This window comes from Haliotis rubra, unplaced genomic scaffold (genome assembly GCF_003918875.1).
Source record: "Haliotis rubra isolate DU_JTF1 unplaced genomic scaffold, ASM391887v1 Scf108, whole genome shotgun sequence".
Taxonomy (NCBI): Eukaryota; Metazoa; Mollusca; class Gastropoda; order Lepetellida; family Haliotidae; genus Haliotis; species Haliotis rubra.
The window spans coordinates 163,561-180,103 of NW_025764981.1; the positions used below are offsets into that span (position 1 = coordinate 163,561).

Below are 16,543 nucleotides of genomic sequence, written 5' to 3' on the forward strand. Positions count from 1 at the left end.
TCACTGTAAAATGTTTTTGTTTCATATTTGGAGTACGAAATATAGAATGCATTACATTCCATATAGAATATTCTCGAGTTGGTTTACGAATTATCCCTGAACGTTCAGTTGACAAGGTCCAAATATTTTGTGTATATCATAATAAGATATCAAAGTGTGGCTGGGGTTACTAGACCTTCAACCCGTGAAGATACCGGTTAAAATTGATCTTCAGTAACCACCACACACACACACACGCACGCACGCACGCACGCACACACGCACGCACGCACGCACGCACACACACACAAACAGAGTGGAGTTATACATGGATACATGGAGTGGTCGTTATAAAGAGATTAACATGGATACATGGAGTGGTCGTTATAAAGAGATTAACATGGATACATGGAGTGGTCGTTATAAAGAGATTAACATGGATACATGGAGTGGTCGTTATAAAGAGATTAACATGGATACATGGAGTGGTCGTTATAAAGAGATTAACATGGATACATGGAGTGGTCGTTATAAAGAGATTAACATGGATACATGGAGTGGTCGTTATAAAGAGATTAACATGGATACATGGAGTGGTCGTTATAAAGAGATTAACATGGATACATGAAGCGGTCGTTATAAAGAGATTAACATGGATACATGAAGTGGTCGTTATAAAGAGATTAACATGGATATATGGAGTGGTCGTTATAAAGAGATTAAGATAGGTAACGGTTTCATATTGTAATAACATCTGAAGATTTGAATGAATTAGGAAATAACACTTTAATATCTATTCGTAATACACATAATACACATATATATTCGTTTAAAATGCTGCTTACCCGGGACAATCCGGGTTAGAATTGATCCTCAGTAATCCATGTTTGTCGTTACAGGCGATAACGGGATCGGGTGGTCAGGCTCGCTGACTTGGTTGACACGTATCCCAATTGCGTAGATTGATGCTCATGATGCAGATCACTGGATTGTCTGGTCCAGACTCTTATTATTTACAGACCGCCGCCATATAGCTTGGATACGGCTGAGTGGTCCGTTAAACAACAATCAACCAACCATAATACTGCTTTCATCACCATGTACACCAATACTCAGATAACTATTATCAGAACCATGAATCGAGAAGAATTATGAAAAGTCTGGTATTATTTTATCATCCATCATATACAAACAAATATATGCATTGTGTATGAGTCAGTTCCAGAAGTACAAATGAAATACTTAAACGTTTTATGACGTTATGACCGTTGGGAAGTGACCACATGATAATGAGAAGAACGATGCTATTGATTAAGTGCCGTTGTGTTCAGTAGCAGGTATGACATTATGATAATAAGAGGAGTGAAGCTATGAGTGAGTGAGTAAGTGAGTTTAATTTTACACTGCACTCAGCAATATTCCAGCTGTATGGCGGCGGTCTGTAAATAATCGAGTCTGGACCAGACAATTAAGTGATCAACAACAACAGAGTTATGATAACTCTATCTTTGGTTGCTCGTGACCCAGAACTACAGATTACTTTTGGGGTCATTGAGTTATGTACTCGCTTGTGTTCATCTCAATTGTGTGTCCTAATTTTCCTTTGAGTAACCAAATAAATTGTACTCACCTCACTCAAACTCATTTGGGTACTTTGCCATTTTCCATTAATTTTAAATATATAATAAAGTTTAGATGTTAGTGTTTGTTATCTATTTGAGAAACGATAAGAAAGAATGCAAGTTGCCATGTTCATGTGTCGAAATAGAACCTCTCAATATGCACCGGTACGCATTTTTGATCCTCAGTAATTGGCATTTTTATGTGTACGCATGTAAAATCACAATTCAAGCGTACTTGATAGGAGCTTAGATTTCACATAAATATTTGCGTAAATTACGCAAATACGCAGCTTGTCTGTACCTCTGTCTGAGTTTTGTCGTGATGGTGCTGTTGGTGATCGGAGTAAGTTAAAATCTCTGGTCACCTCGACATCATTAGTGACGTCGTGATAGTGACAGAAGCAATGTTATAATAATGGTAGTGGCGTCGTGATAGTGACGGAAGCAATGTTATAATAATGGTAGTGGCGTCGTGATAGTGACGGAAGCAATGGTATAATAATGGTAGTGGCGTCGTGATAGTGACAGAAGCAATGGTATAATAATGGTAGTGGCGTCGTGATAGTGACAGAAGCAATGTTATAATAATGGTAGTGGCGTCGTGATAGTGACAGAAGCAATGGTATAATAATGGTAGTGGCGTCGTGATAGTGACAGAAGCAATGGTATAATAATGGTAGTGGCATTGTGGTAATGATAGCAGTAAGGTTATCATAATGGTACTCGGTAGGAGCGACGTTTCGATAATGATATGAGCAATGTTATGATAAGGAGGAGATGAAGTGAGGTGAAATGGGGTTAACGTCGTGCTTTAGATTACTTGCTCATATGACGACGTGCATGTGTGTGTATGTGTGACTGCTTGTACTAGCCCAGAATTTAGCTGGTTTTATAGTGCTTGCTCACTGAGATACCATGCCGTAGTTAAGCATGACTACCCCAACTCATCCGATCAGTCCTTATTGTACCCATTAATGCCGAGCGCCAGACAGGGACCAACATGTACAATATTTTAACGTCTTTTGGTATGACATGGCTCAGGATCGAACCCGCGACCTTCCGCTCTCCGGGTGACGCTTTCACCACTACACCACGGTGGCGGTCTGATGGTAGGAGGTGTGTGATGATAATGGTAGGATTGACGTTATGATAATAGGAAGAATGACGTCATGGTAATGATGGGAACATTGTTATGATAATGGCAGGAGTGATGTTATGGCAATCATAGGAACAACGTTACGATAATGGTGGGAGTGACGTTATGGTGGTGGTAGTGGTGGAATTGGGTTTAACGTCGTGCTTGAGAAATTCGCTCATGTAAATGATAGGATATGACGACGTTATGCATGCGCGTGTATGTGTATGTGCGGCTGCTTGTACTAGCCTAGACTTAAGCTGGTTTTATAGTGCTATTGCCCACTGAGATACGTTATGGTAATGCAGCAGTGACGTTATGGCATGAACAACGTTATGGTTGGCGATAATAATGGTAGGAGTGACGTTATGATAATGATAGGAACAACGTTATGATAATGTTAGTAGTGATGTTATGGTAATGGTCGAATTGTCGTTATGATAATGGTAGGAGTGACGTTATGGTAATGATAGGAACAACGTTATGATAATGGTAGGAGTGACGTTATGATAATGATAGGAACAACGTTATGATAATGGTAGGAGTGACGTTATGGTAATGATAGGAACAACGTTATGATAATGGTAGGAGTGACGTTATGATAATGATAGGAACAACGTTATGATAATGGTAGGAGTGATGTTATGGTAATGATAGGAACAACGTTATGATAATGGTAGGAGTGACGTTATGGTAATGAGAACAACGTTATGATAATGGTAGGAGTGACGTTATGGTAATGATAGGAACAACGTTATGATAATGGTAGGAGTGACGTTATGGTAATGATAGGAACAACGTTATGATAATGGTAGGAGTGACGTTATGATAATGATGACGTTAATAATGGTGGATGACGTTATGGTAATGAGGAACAACGTTATGATAATGGTAGGAGTGACGTTATGGTAATGATAGAACAACGTTATGATAATGGTAGGAGTGACGTTATGGTAATGATAGGAACAACGTTATGATAATGGTAGGAGTGACGTTATGGTAATGATAGGAACAACGTTATGATAATGGTAGGAGTGATGTTATGGTAATGATAGGAACAACGTTATGATAATGGTGAGGAGTGACGTTATGGTAATGATAGGAACAACGTTATGATAATGGTGGAGTGGAGATAATGACGTTATGATAATGACGTTATGATAAGATAGAACGTCGTTATGATAAGGACGTTAAAATAATGGTAGGAGTGACGTTATGATAATGGTAGGAGTGACGTTATGGTAATGATAGGAACAACGTTATGATAATGGTAGGAGTGACGTTATGTGAAGATAAGGTAGGAAATATACTGGACAAAAATAGTTAGGGATATATATGTAAATTTTGAAAGTATGAATAATGATCTATTTATTCATTGACACACTGATAAAATAGAAATCATAAAAATACCAACATCCCTAACTTATTTTGTCCAGTAAATATGAGGATATGATAGTACAGCTAAGTTAAGCATCGTTGTGTCGACGTTGAAGGGACCAACATAAGTACTTCGAGCTATCCTATACTGAACAGCAAAAGAAACGCAAGTTTCGAAAAAATGAAATTTTATGAAGGTAAACGTTCATGTTTATTGAACGTTCATGGTAAAGTGACGTAATGATCCCCGATGAGATGAAGTCATTCAGTTTGACGTCCATACGAACCATTCGCACAAACATACCAACAGCGCAGCAAAACCATAATTTCAGTACGTGCATCGACGGTTCTGGATGAGAAGCATGCATTTCACTCTGAGGTATCCTTTATAAAGGCTTGTGTCAAAAAACAGTCCAGTATTGACGCTAAGTGGTGGACGCGCCACACAAACGATGCCTAGACTAACGACTGAGCAGAGGAGAATGCCCATTGGAAAGTTGCACGGAGGTAGCTCTGCAACCGCTGTAGCTAGACAATTGGGCTGTCATCTTACCACCATTACACAAATTGCTCAACGTCATCAGCAAATTGTGGTTGCTTCTGATCGTCCCCGTACCGGACGGCAACGAGTGAGAACTCATGCGCAAGATCGGTTCATCCGGGTCACTCATCTAAGGAACCGAACTCAAGCAGCAACAGTAACATCAGCCTTAGTTCTGGGTCCAGGGAGCAGTGCCAAGCGATACGATTAGGGCGTCGTCTTCGGCTGCTAGAATCCACTACCGAAGGCCATATGTGGGGCCAATTTTTGGCACGTCAACAACGCCAGCGACGCTTGCAGCCCCTCACACACAGCAAGGGTGTCGATGGATTATCTGGCATGAAAGAACAACATTAACGTTTTTCCATGTATGTCCCTTTTCCCGGATATGGCTCCCATTGAACATTCTGGGACGAAATTGGACGGAAGATTGCTGCAGGTAGACATCCACTCACACTGGCAATAATTGGAATAGAAATTGGCATTTGAGAGGAAACCAATTGACTCAGGCATTCTTTCAGACTCTAGTGAACTCAACGATCCCACGTTGCACGGCCTGTGTGCAAGCTCAAGGTGGCTATACGCGCTACTAAAGAGACTGTCACTTTTCGCATTCAGGGGTATCTCCATTTGACGGACTATGATCAATTTGAACTTATTGCAATTCAATGTCAACAGCAACTTTTAGCTGTTACATTGACAGTGTTTTCTATAGAATAAATGATTAGACATAATTTTGGTTGTCTTCTATTCAAAAACATAACAAAAAGCCAGACTTGCGTTTCTTTTGCTGTTCAGTATATGTTCGCTACAACCGCAAGGACATACTTAGAAGGGAATGTGCTGGGACAAAGCATTAGCTTCAGGACAACTGTATGTTCCACCCATCAACTCGAGTAACATAACGATTTGGATGATGTTTTGGAGACGATGACATAGGAATTTTGAATCCGAAGTGGATCGGGATATCACGGGTCTTAATGGATGGTGTTTAGGAACTGGAGGTGATTGACGGGGTTGATGATCATCTCATTGTCATGAAATGGTTTATTCCTCATGTTTTGTCCAAATTTGATTATTTACAGCACGCTGGAATATTGCTGAGTGCATCGTTAAACGGTACTCGATAAACACTTGACACACACACAAACAAACGACTAAAGTACTGTCGGAAATAGAAAAAAACTGTATTTTCTCATTTATCTCTACAATTTATGTAGTTGATATGTGAAAGTGTGAAATATCTGTTAAACTAAGTTCGGCCTAACTACATTCTCAGTGGTAGAGAGATAGGAAACGGAGAAAAAGGACTTTATTATGAGGGGAAGTTAGTGCAGAAATGAGCAATGCGTTTTTTTTCTAAGTCCAAAAAGACATATTTGGAACAGAGCATGGCTGTATGCAAATTAGTGTGCGACGAAATTGTATTACAAAGGACACTTTTTAAATGCCAAATTTGAAATTAGACGTAGATTCATTATAAACGATAGCTGACGTAAAAAATAATAACTTTTATGCTGAAACTATTAAGGATGTAGCTACCATGTAGTCCCACTGTCACTATAAAAAGAAACAGATAGGAGGGGTCATCTCAAAAGCAAAACCTGGGGTCGAGCTTCGGGATAGAGATATCAGCTAAGATAAGATAATCCTTTAGGGCAATTATACTGGGGAAGCTGTTTTAGACTTCCTCGTTAAAACGGGTAAGTACGATGTAATTTAACTGAACAAAAATATAACAGATTGTTAAGTGTGGGGCGCATATAGGCCTTTTAAGGCCCAAGGTCGTCCTAAAACCTTATATACCTACCTACCTATACTCGGGAGGTACACGGCACGTCATAACAATTTACAAATAATATCCAGTCCTGTCGATCTTCGGGTGGTAATGCCACCTATATACTACGATGCGTTTCTATGGTTTTCGGGTATCATACTCTTTTACATATCTCAACATACACTTTATGAAATAAAGACACGTAAGATGTTAATCAATAGATGAGACATAGTCAACACACCTGAAAAAGCACAAAATATCTTTGAGATGACCCCTTGTGCCTGTAGGCAGCACGTGCATTTCATGCCAGGTGAGTCGACGGTCCGTCGTCATACCTGGCTAGGCGACCTAAATGCCATCTATAGTCTGATCTACTGTTTTCAGCAGCTATTCGTATTTTTCCTAAGTTTTGCCCGATTTTACGGGTAAACATGCATCCCACTGAACCTCAGATAGGCCAATGTGGGTTATTTCGACATTTGCAATTGTGTACATTTTAGGGATACAGAGTAACAGCCTAAAAACAGTTTTTTTCTATTTCCAACAGTACTCTAGTGAACCAAGCCATGGCGTTAAACATAGCGACATAGTCGCAGGTATCGCTTACAACATCCTGACTCACAATACCCAGCTTTATGTTGTTAACTGGCAAGGAACCATTAATAGTTTTACAGTATATAAATGTGTTATATTTTTACAAAGGCTTGCATCTGAGGAGGTTGATCATGAATCGTCCCACATACATTACACACATATGTATGCTATCAATGAAGTAGCTACTGATATCCATTGGTTTGATTTCATCAGTGGTCGTATGCAGACGTAAGTACAAAATAACCTTGGTTTCAACTTTGGGGAGGATCCCAGGGAATGAGATGACGAGCTCAGATGCCTGTTAGTGTACTATATGCTGCCAACGTTGCTTAAAGTTAACCAATGGTGCCCAATGCCCTATTCTGATTTTGGCTGGGAGTTCACTTTTAAAACAAATTGCTCTTAAGAGCAGCTTGAAAAGAAATATCGGCAGTAAAATAGATTGTTTGCTGGACAGGTCAGTCATCCGATAGAAGAACTATGTTTATGAAAACATACATTATTGCTAAGCTAGTACTTTCACAGATACAATTGTTCAAAGTTGTGATAAAATATATCTTCTACTGTCCTCCCAAATATATTGTTTTCATTAAAAAAGGAATCTCGCTCAAACGATAGCACTAAAATATATACATAGGAGTTCTACAAAAGGCTGAAATAATGTTCATCAGTGATGTAAGTTTTCAAATGTGAACGAATAACCTTTTCTGTTGACCCTTTTTACTTAAACATTATTCATTGTCACCCTCTGTCAGCTTCAACTAACACGCCGTTGAGCATCCTGGAGTTGATATATGTCGTAGTCATGAAAAAACGACACATATGTGTTTCAGCGCCATGTTGCAATAGAAACACTCTCACGAAAGTTAATAGTGCGGAAACCAATCAATGATCCTGTTTTAAACAGCTCATCTGGAACTCGGAGTCGCGGAAACTTGTGTTAGTTCCCTTACTATGACATGCATCTTGCTATAAAATGTCAAATGCCACGGGTATAACGTCACAATGGAGGACGCGTCAACTCTGTACGCTGCCCTTTGACGTTGGACTCTGCGCATTCGGAAGACATGCACCAATTGTAACAAGGGTGTGCCAAGCAATGAAACTTTTTATGGGTTAGCGTTTGACTCATCTGAAGGGCCTAAGACACATACATTGGATTTATGGCATTTATTAACTAGTGTCAGTACAACTTGTGCTCCAGAACAGACAAGCAGAGGAATATTGAGGCTCATATACCTTGCAGGTAAATTAGCCCTTGTTTATTGGATTGTTTTCTTGTTGTATTAAGGTGTATATACCCTAAGAATATGTTGTACCCAGTCTTTTTATATGTATCTTTATAATAGGTGCATTTATAGCGGGCAATATTGCCGGGATATTGCTAAAAGGGGACAAAAACCATACCATTAACCAAGTGAATGTTATTACCGAATTTCATTCTTCCTGAGTAGAATATTTAGTTTTATCAAATCTATCTTAACAGGAAGAACATTTATAGCCCATCAGATTCCATTAGAGAAGCGAATGTTACAGTGTATTGGAATTTCATTCTCAGCTTCCTGGGGATAACACATAGTTTTAATAGTTTTAGTTATGAGAGTTTTTTTTATAATGCGTCAGATTCGGTTTATCAAGTGAATTTATAACTACGATCATTGTACACTGGATTATCATTGTGGGCTTAATGGAATACTATTTACAAATGTATCCCGTTGTGTTAGCACCAGCTTCTATAATAATTGTAGTATGGTGACGGTGTATAACAATTGTAAAGCAAATGTGAATATATATTGATCAACTTTCAGAAAGAAACATCACAATGAATAGCCTCATTTTCTTGGCAGTCCTTTGCTCCACAGCCTATGTTGCGTTTGCACAGAGTGAGTATTTACTTTGTTGTTCCATAATATTTCTGGTCTGCTTTTCCATCATGGGTTCGAATCCCAGATTCGTTTGATTATGATCCTTGTCTTTTTAAAACCAGAAGCCTTGATCGTAGGTTTCACCAAATGTCTATTGCGTGTGTTCTCTTGGGTTAAATTCCTTCGAAATAAATGCTTGCTGATAGCCTCATAGATATGAGATATGGCGTGCAGCCTTTACATGGAATAGGTGTAGCCCAGTGGTTAAAGCGTTTGCGCTTCATGCGGGAGGCCTGAGTTCGATTCTCCACATGGGTACAATGTGTGGAGCTGATTTCTGGTGTTACCTACCGTGATATTACTGGAATATTGCTAAAACTCACTCACTCTCACTTTTAATTGAACTTGAAGTTTTTAATAACCACGACACTGTTTACATGTTAAAAATTGCAAACATTAGGAAAGTGGTGTGTTAGGGAGGGGGTTTAAGCGTTCGTCTTTTCAGTCAAAAGCCCGGGATCAGTTCCCGGAACACTGCAATGCGTGTTATATACAAGAACGGGGATACCTAAACACCCAACCACCCCGGTTCTATGTATGATACCGCCTCCGTGGTGTAGTGGTTAGAGCGTCCGCCCGGAGAGCGGAAGGTCGCGGGTTCGATTCCCGACCGCGTCATACCAAAAGACGTTAAAATATGGTACTTGTTGGTTCCTGTCTGGCGCTCGGCATTAATGGGTACAACAAGGACTGGTCGGCTCGGAGTCAGTATAATGTGTCTGAGTGGGGTATTCATGCTTCACTGTGGCATGGTATCTCAGTGGGCTAGCACTATAAAACCAGCTTCAGTCTGGGCTAGTACAAGCAGCCGCACATACACATACACGCGCATGCACGTCGTCATATGAGCGAAATATTCTCAAGTACGACGTAAAACCCAATTTCCTCTCACCTCACCTCACCTCACCTTTATGTATGATAAGGTCGGTGGGGTAGCCTAATAGCTAAAGCGTTCGCTCAAGTTGAAGCCTCGGGTTTGATTCCTCACATGGGTACAATGTGTGGAGCCCACTTCTGGTGTCCCCCGCCGTGATATTGCTGGAATATTGCTAAAAGCGGCGTAAAACCATACTCACTTACTCCTTATGTATGACAATATTCTTTATTTGGAACCGATACTTAGATTTAGCATATTGTTTTATAAAGATATAGCATTACAATGAAGTAACTTTATCAAACTGAATTAATTTCCTGTCATTCCATAGATACGCCAATACGACCACCGTTTTTGCCAGGACCTCCTGCAGGTAAGCGATAAATGTTAAACAGGTATAGGTATGGAGGAGTTAGCCGCTTTGAGTATGAAAATTGAAGAAGGTCCTCCAGAATGATTGGCTGCCAACACTGAATAGTTAAATAGTTTATGCAAACACACTGGATGATAAAAGGTTTTGCACACAATTAATGACTTTGTTTTCCAGTAAAATTAACACAATTGTTTTTATATTTTATAAACAAACCGTATTGTTTTCCGGGAATATATGTGTGTTGGGAAGGATACGAGCTGGGATACGTTCAGATCTATATTCTTGCAGATATTTTGTTGAGATACGTTTAAAGTTACATCAAAAGGTCATGTAAAGTCATGAATATAGAAAATGCGTTTAGATGCTGCGTGCAGAGATACATGTAAAGTAACACCAAGAGTACTTGTGAAATCATTTATGTATTAAAATGCGTTTCTGATGATGAATGTATAAATACGTGTAAGGTAATACTATTACTCACTCACCATATTGAAAACAACCTATTTAGAATATTTACTAAAAACACATTAGAATTTTCTATTTTCTCATTTAAATATTTTCGAAATACGTTTCAAACGTCCTTCATAATTGGACTTCAATTGACATCTTTCAGCAGGAGCTCCTCGTTTACCCTCCAAGGGAGTAGCTGGTCTTGCGAGGCCACACAAAAGTTTTTTAAATAATCCTTATCTGATGCTGATGGGAGACAAGTACTTTGAGGTGGCCGCTTTGGATATGCTGATGGATCCTTCTACACAAGTCTCGCCGATCCAGCGAATGGTGATAGCGAAGAATGCGGATCTTAACCCCATCGATATGATGTTTGCCGATCGTTTTAGAGGATCGCAGGGGATGAGGTCATTGTACGTTCCCGCGATGATGTCAATGATGTAGAAGCCGCAGCCACAGTCGCAGCAGCCGCCGCCGAAGACGACGACGACATCATATCTGTCATCATCACATTTTTGATATATCAAATGATCCAATGTCGGTAATAGATGCGTGCCAATGTTTTGATTTTAACAATTTGAAACCTTTGATTTCGAAAACGCTTGCAATCAGAGACGTTCGAGAATCCTGTACAATGTCTAAAAATGTGTGACGATAAACGTATCTGCCTATACCGACTTTGTATTTTATGTATCTCATGTCACAGTGGCATATATTTCACAACATAAATAAAACACTTAATACATTTTTGTATGGCATGTTTTCATTTTAGTGGTCGGTTTACATGACACATGAAGGAAGTCCTGTGCTTGCGAAAGTATGTCAGTACGAACCCACACACATCGAATGATATACTGAGAGAAACAAATATAGGAACAAAGGAAAATTCAAGCGTCCCTTTAATATTTTCCACTTTTCATCACCAGCTTTGAATAACGCTGTGGGAGGAAATCTCAGAAGAATAAATAAAGGAACACTGCCGTGAAGTGGTGTTCCCTTTTTATTTCCATCAGTAGATTTACAGGTATCAAATCAGCGTTTGATACCTCTAACATACGACTCCTGATTGAATGACTGCAATACATCAAAGGCTACTAATGAGCTCACCACTAAATCGGTTAACATCAAGTCATGTCATACTTTGTCCGGGTCACACTTTTGCTTCAGAATTACAACCAATTATGTTGAAAACCGAGCATTCTTTCATTATCCGCTAAAGGCTATCTATTGTGTACATAACATTCACAATATTAAATTGATCTATGCTCAGAAATGTTATACACTTGGAACTTTGTTATATAAATAATAACACTGCCAAATAACACAGGAGAACTGACAATATAGTTTGAACACGCATATAGTAACTGGCCTGTCGACTGCTTTATTACAAGATAAGAGGATTGTAGAATGGGTTGGTTGGTTGGTTGGTTGTGTAACGCCGCACTCAGCAATATTCCTGCTATATGGCGGTTATAGACTGTATGCGTGAGTGCGTGAGTGAGTTTAGTTTTACGCCACACTCAGCAATATTCCAGCAATATAGCGGCGGTCTGTAAATAATCGAGTCTGGACCAGACAATCCAGTGATCAACATCATGAACATCGATCTGCGCAATTGGCAACCGATGACATGTGTCAACCAAGTCAGCGAGCCTGACCACCCGATCCCGTTAGTCGCCTCTTACGACAAGCATAGTTGCCTTCTGTGACAAGCATGGGTTGCTGAAGACCTATTCTACCCCGGATCTTCACGGGTTAGACTGTATGCGAGTCGTATATGCATTATAGAACAGGTGAGGTGAAATGGGGTTTAACGTCGTACTTAAGAATATTTTGCTCATATGATGAATATTGCGCTCATATGTGTATATGTGGCTACATGTACAAGCTCAGACTTAAGCTGGTTTTATAGTGCCAGCTCACTGAGATACCATGCCGCCGTTAAGCATGAATACCACATTCAGACACATTACATTGACTCCGAGCCGACCAGTCCTTGTTGTACCTATTAAAAGCCGAGCGCCAGGCAGGGACCAACAAGTACCATATTTTAACGTCTTTTGGTATGACGCGGCCGGGAATCAAACCCGAGTCCTTCCCCTCTCCGGGCGGACGCTCTTACCACTACACCACGGTGTCAGCTTCTTCGTCACAGAATATATCAAGTTAAAAAGGCAACATTCCATTAATATTATGTTAAAACAATCATGAACACAACGGAATTTGTATCTCGGTGCGGCAAAGACGTCCTTGAAAATTGGCCATGACTTGTTAAGTACAGAGTCTGTGATTACGTCTGTCATAATGTCGCTTTGAACTGTATCAAACTTCCATTTGAAATGACACGTGTCTTTGACGTTTACTGCTTTGGTGACAATCATGAGCACGAATAGACTTCTTGCAAAACTGGAAACATAGCCCGGATGAATCTAGAGTTCATGGATTTTCGGTACGGCGAATTTTGGAGTCCTTAGTGGCTGGGAGCCATGACAAATGTGATGAACATTGCACCTGGTTCAGATTACTGCTTTGGCATTTCAATATGTCAAAACGTGGCAACAAAGTCCAAAGAGACGAACTCCGCGAGAAAATAGAAAGCGTAGAGGAGGAACAAGAGGAGACTCGTCTGGATATTCAGAAGGTGGGGCAGATGCTAGAATCGGCCCAAAAGTGGACCTACCTTTCGCTAGCAGCCGTGATTGTGTAGAAGGTCGTGCACACGACCTGGGAGCACTGCACACCGGCCAACACACTGGCCAACACACCGGCCAACACACCGGTCGACACACCGGCCAACACACCGGACACACCGGCCACACCGGTCGACACACTGGCCAACACCGGCCAACACACCGGCCAACACACCGGTCGACACACACACCGGCCACACACCACCGGTCGACACACCGGCCAACACACCGGCCAACACACCGGCCAACACACCGGTCGACACACCGGCCAACACACCGGCCAACACACCGGTCGACAGACAGGACGACGAGAAGACAGAAACGCCCAAACCAGATTGCATTACGAACCCCGGGCACTCCTACATGGAGTAGAAAATAGGTGTACTTTCGTTTGAGTGTATGTTTGTATGTTTTTGAACTAGAGAGAAGCTATACCCGCTTGGTCTTCTTTTTATGTTGGCTGCCGAAACTGCGCCGGTTCCCTAGAGATTTAGGCTGCTATATGTGGATATTGAAAAGGACATCAAACGATGCCTCCGCTCGTGGATAATGATTTTTAGGGGTCGCTGGGAGCTGAATTAGCCATAAATAACAGTGGACCTGTCTTGGAACCGCCTTCATACATTACCGCCTCCGTGGTGTAGTGGTTAGAGCGTCCGCCCGGAGAGCGGAAGGTCGCGTGTTCGATCCCCGACCGCGTCAAACCAAAAGACGTTAAAATATGGTACTTGTTGGTCCCTGCCTGGCGCTCGGCATTAATGGGTACAACAAGGACTGGTCGGCTCGGAGTCAGTGTAATGTGTCTGAGTGGGGTATTCATGCTTCACTGTGGCATGGTATCTCAGTGGGCTAGCACTATAAAACCAGCTTAAGTCTGGGCTAGTACAAGCAGCCGCACATACACATACACGCATGCACGTCGTCATATGAGCGAAGTATTCTCAAGCACGACGTAAAACCCAATTTCACCTCACCTCACCCTACATACACTACTCAAAGCAATATCACCAACAGAGAACGAATCTGGATATTCTTATTAAGTCAGTACTTATATTATTAGTAATATTCCTTCAGTAATATTTCAGTAATATCACAGCGATTCACACCATAAATGGACTTCACTCATTGGGATTCATGTGGGGAATCGAACCTGGGTCTTCGGCGTACCAATGAACACTTTAACCAGTAGGCTTCCCCACCGCAGATCTTCTTGCTGAGAATTATAATTATTCGCCAAAACTTTACTATTTCCATAGCATGGGATGGTTACGATTCGTCTCCTTAAACATTGTGATCTGGAAACACACTTACAAATATATTGTCACCCAAAAATACTTTTTAAAAAAAGTTATATACATATCGCTATTGCATTAGGGACAATGTACAAAGTTGACGTTCCAGATTCCATTGATCGTCGCAGGAGTCCCGATTGTTCTGATGAGTGAGTCCCGCTTGTTCTGATGAGTGAGTGAGTGAGTTTAGTTTTACGCCGCACTCAGCAATATTCAAGCTATATGGCGGCAGTCTGTGAATAATCGAGTCTGGACAATCCAGGGATCAACAGCATGAGCATCGATCTGCGCAATTGGGAACCGATGACATGTGTCAACAAAGTCAGCGCGCCTGACCACCCAATCCCGTTAGTCGCCTCTTACGACAAGCATGGGGTACTGAAGATCAGTTCTAACCCGGAGCTTCACGGATTTGTTCTGATGAGGCCATCCGTATTGTGTAACCTTTTAATAACCTTGTAAACATTTAGATCACTCGGTTGCAAATTTTAAAGTAATTTAGTACGTACATCTTGTCATTATGCGATATCTTAGAATAATGTAGATGAAGAAAACTCAAGATGACCTATTTCATGAATGTGAAAGGTAAGAGTACTTTCTGGTCATACCAGGACATAAAAACTACAAACATACGGTTTGTCACGACTACATGCACTTGCTCGTGTCTTTCAGCAAAGCGGTAAACGACTCTCCAGACAACTTGAACGTCCTGATATGACGGAAATACTGGTCAAAGCAACCTGAGAACTAATTCACTCACATTAATCATTCGAGTGACGATCAAAACGTTCAAAGAACTCAATATACAGAGAAAGGGTAGGGAACGTTTTTAATATATATTTTAACACAATCGCCCTGCACTTTGTACTGCAATCTATTTGGACTGCAAGCTGCCTATGGCCTAAAATATATCTTATGCCTGGTCCCTAAACCAAACTTTGGTCCCAAGCAGGGAGAGTTAAGGTTTGCAAAATCGGTAAAACTAATCACTCGATTCCCAATGGAAAAAGATGTGAGGATTTGCCACCATGCTGTTGTCCAAGGGGTCTCACTCGTTGGTGAGGATCCAGTGCATTAAGGTTTCGAGGGACCGATCCCTAGCAGAAACTTTACACATGTGGAAACATTTATGGTTGTATTGGAGACATTAACATGTGAATTGCCACATTCAGAAACTGTTTCGTCCACCTTTATTTGTTGATCACACATGATTAACATCTTGCGAATATATCATTTGTGATGACATCTGCAGGTCTACCTGACTGTATTGTTTTGCGAAGTGGGTGTATGGCTAAGCCTCTTCGTAATTATGTAACATCAACTCGAAGTCTCAATTGTTTAATCCAGAACTCAACTGTTACAACACGGTTCCAACACACAGATGAAAGTCAGTTGCGACTTGATGAAACATTCTTGAGAAATAGATGTAACTGCGTTGAAACTGAAGCATAACACTCGCGAGTCCAAGATTAAAGTGATTGAAACGAATAGACTTTAACCTGCCTTTCTCTGCAAAACAAACCTTCAGAATTATCACTTCATTTCAAACCTCAACTTCCGCTCATAACGTCCACAATTAGAGTTAACTTAATGTCTCTGAATAATTGATTCCAATACACTGACCGCAGGTCATCTTCCAGCGACCCACGTCCACGCTAAGACTCAGCAAACCATTTTGCCACGGTGGAACACTGACGGACATCCTTCCCATAGCCATTAGTCATGCGTTCACGAATGTTGGTGTGTTAGATACCTATTTGGTGAGGATTAACTGCTTTGTTCTGTTTTTGGCGTTTCTTATGATTTGAACAGGGTACCTCTGATTACACTACCGCTGTAAGTACCCGTGAAGATCCTGGTTAAAACTGATCTTCAGTAACCCATGTTTGTCGTAAGAAGCGACTAACGGGATCG

General features: G+C 40.8%; 1 protein-coding gene across 1 annotated transcript; it reads left to right on the top strand.

Moving 5' to 3' along the window:
* The first annotated feature begins 8,112 nt into the window (after window positions 1-8,112).
* On the top strand, window positions 8,113-11,394 carry LOC124281006 (uncharacterized protein 4-like). Its single transcript, XM_046717018.1, has 4 exons — window positions 8,113-8,271; window positions 8,834-8,908; window positions 10,156-10,197; window positions 10,811-11,394. Exons 2-4 carry the CDS (start codon window positions 8,848-8,850, stop codon window positions 11,089-11,091), a joined length of 384 nt encoding a protein of 127 aa, XP_046572974.1. The 5' UTR covers window positions 8,113-8,271; window positions 8,834-8,847; the 3' UTR covers window positions 11,092-11,394.
* Window positions 11,395-16,543: the final 5,149 nt, after the last annotated feature.

Excerpts from the sequence above, each read along its gene's own strand:
- LOC124281006 (XM_046717018.1), top strand. The coding sequence starts at position 8,848 with ATGAATAGCCTCATTTTCTTGGCAGTCCTTTGCTCCACAGCCTATGTT. Across the intron at positions 8,909-10,155 it reads CTATGTTGCGTTTGCACAGA|ATACGCCAATACGACCACCG; the intron begins GTGAGTATTTAC and ends GTCATTCCATAG. Across the intron at positions 10,198-10,810 it reads TTTGCCAGGACCTCCTGCAG|CAGGAGCTCCTCGTTTACCC; the intron begins GTAAGCGATAAA and ends GACATCTTTCAG.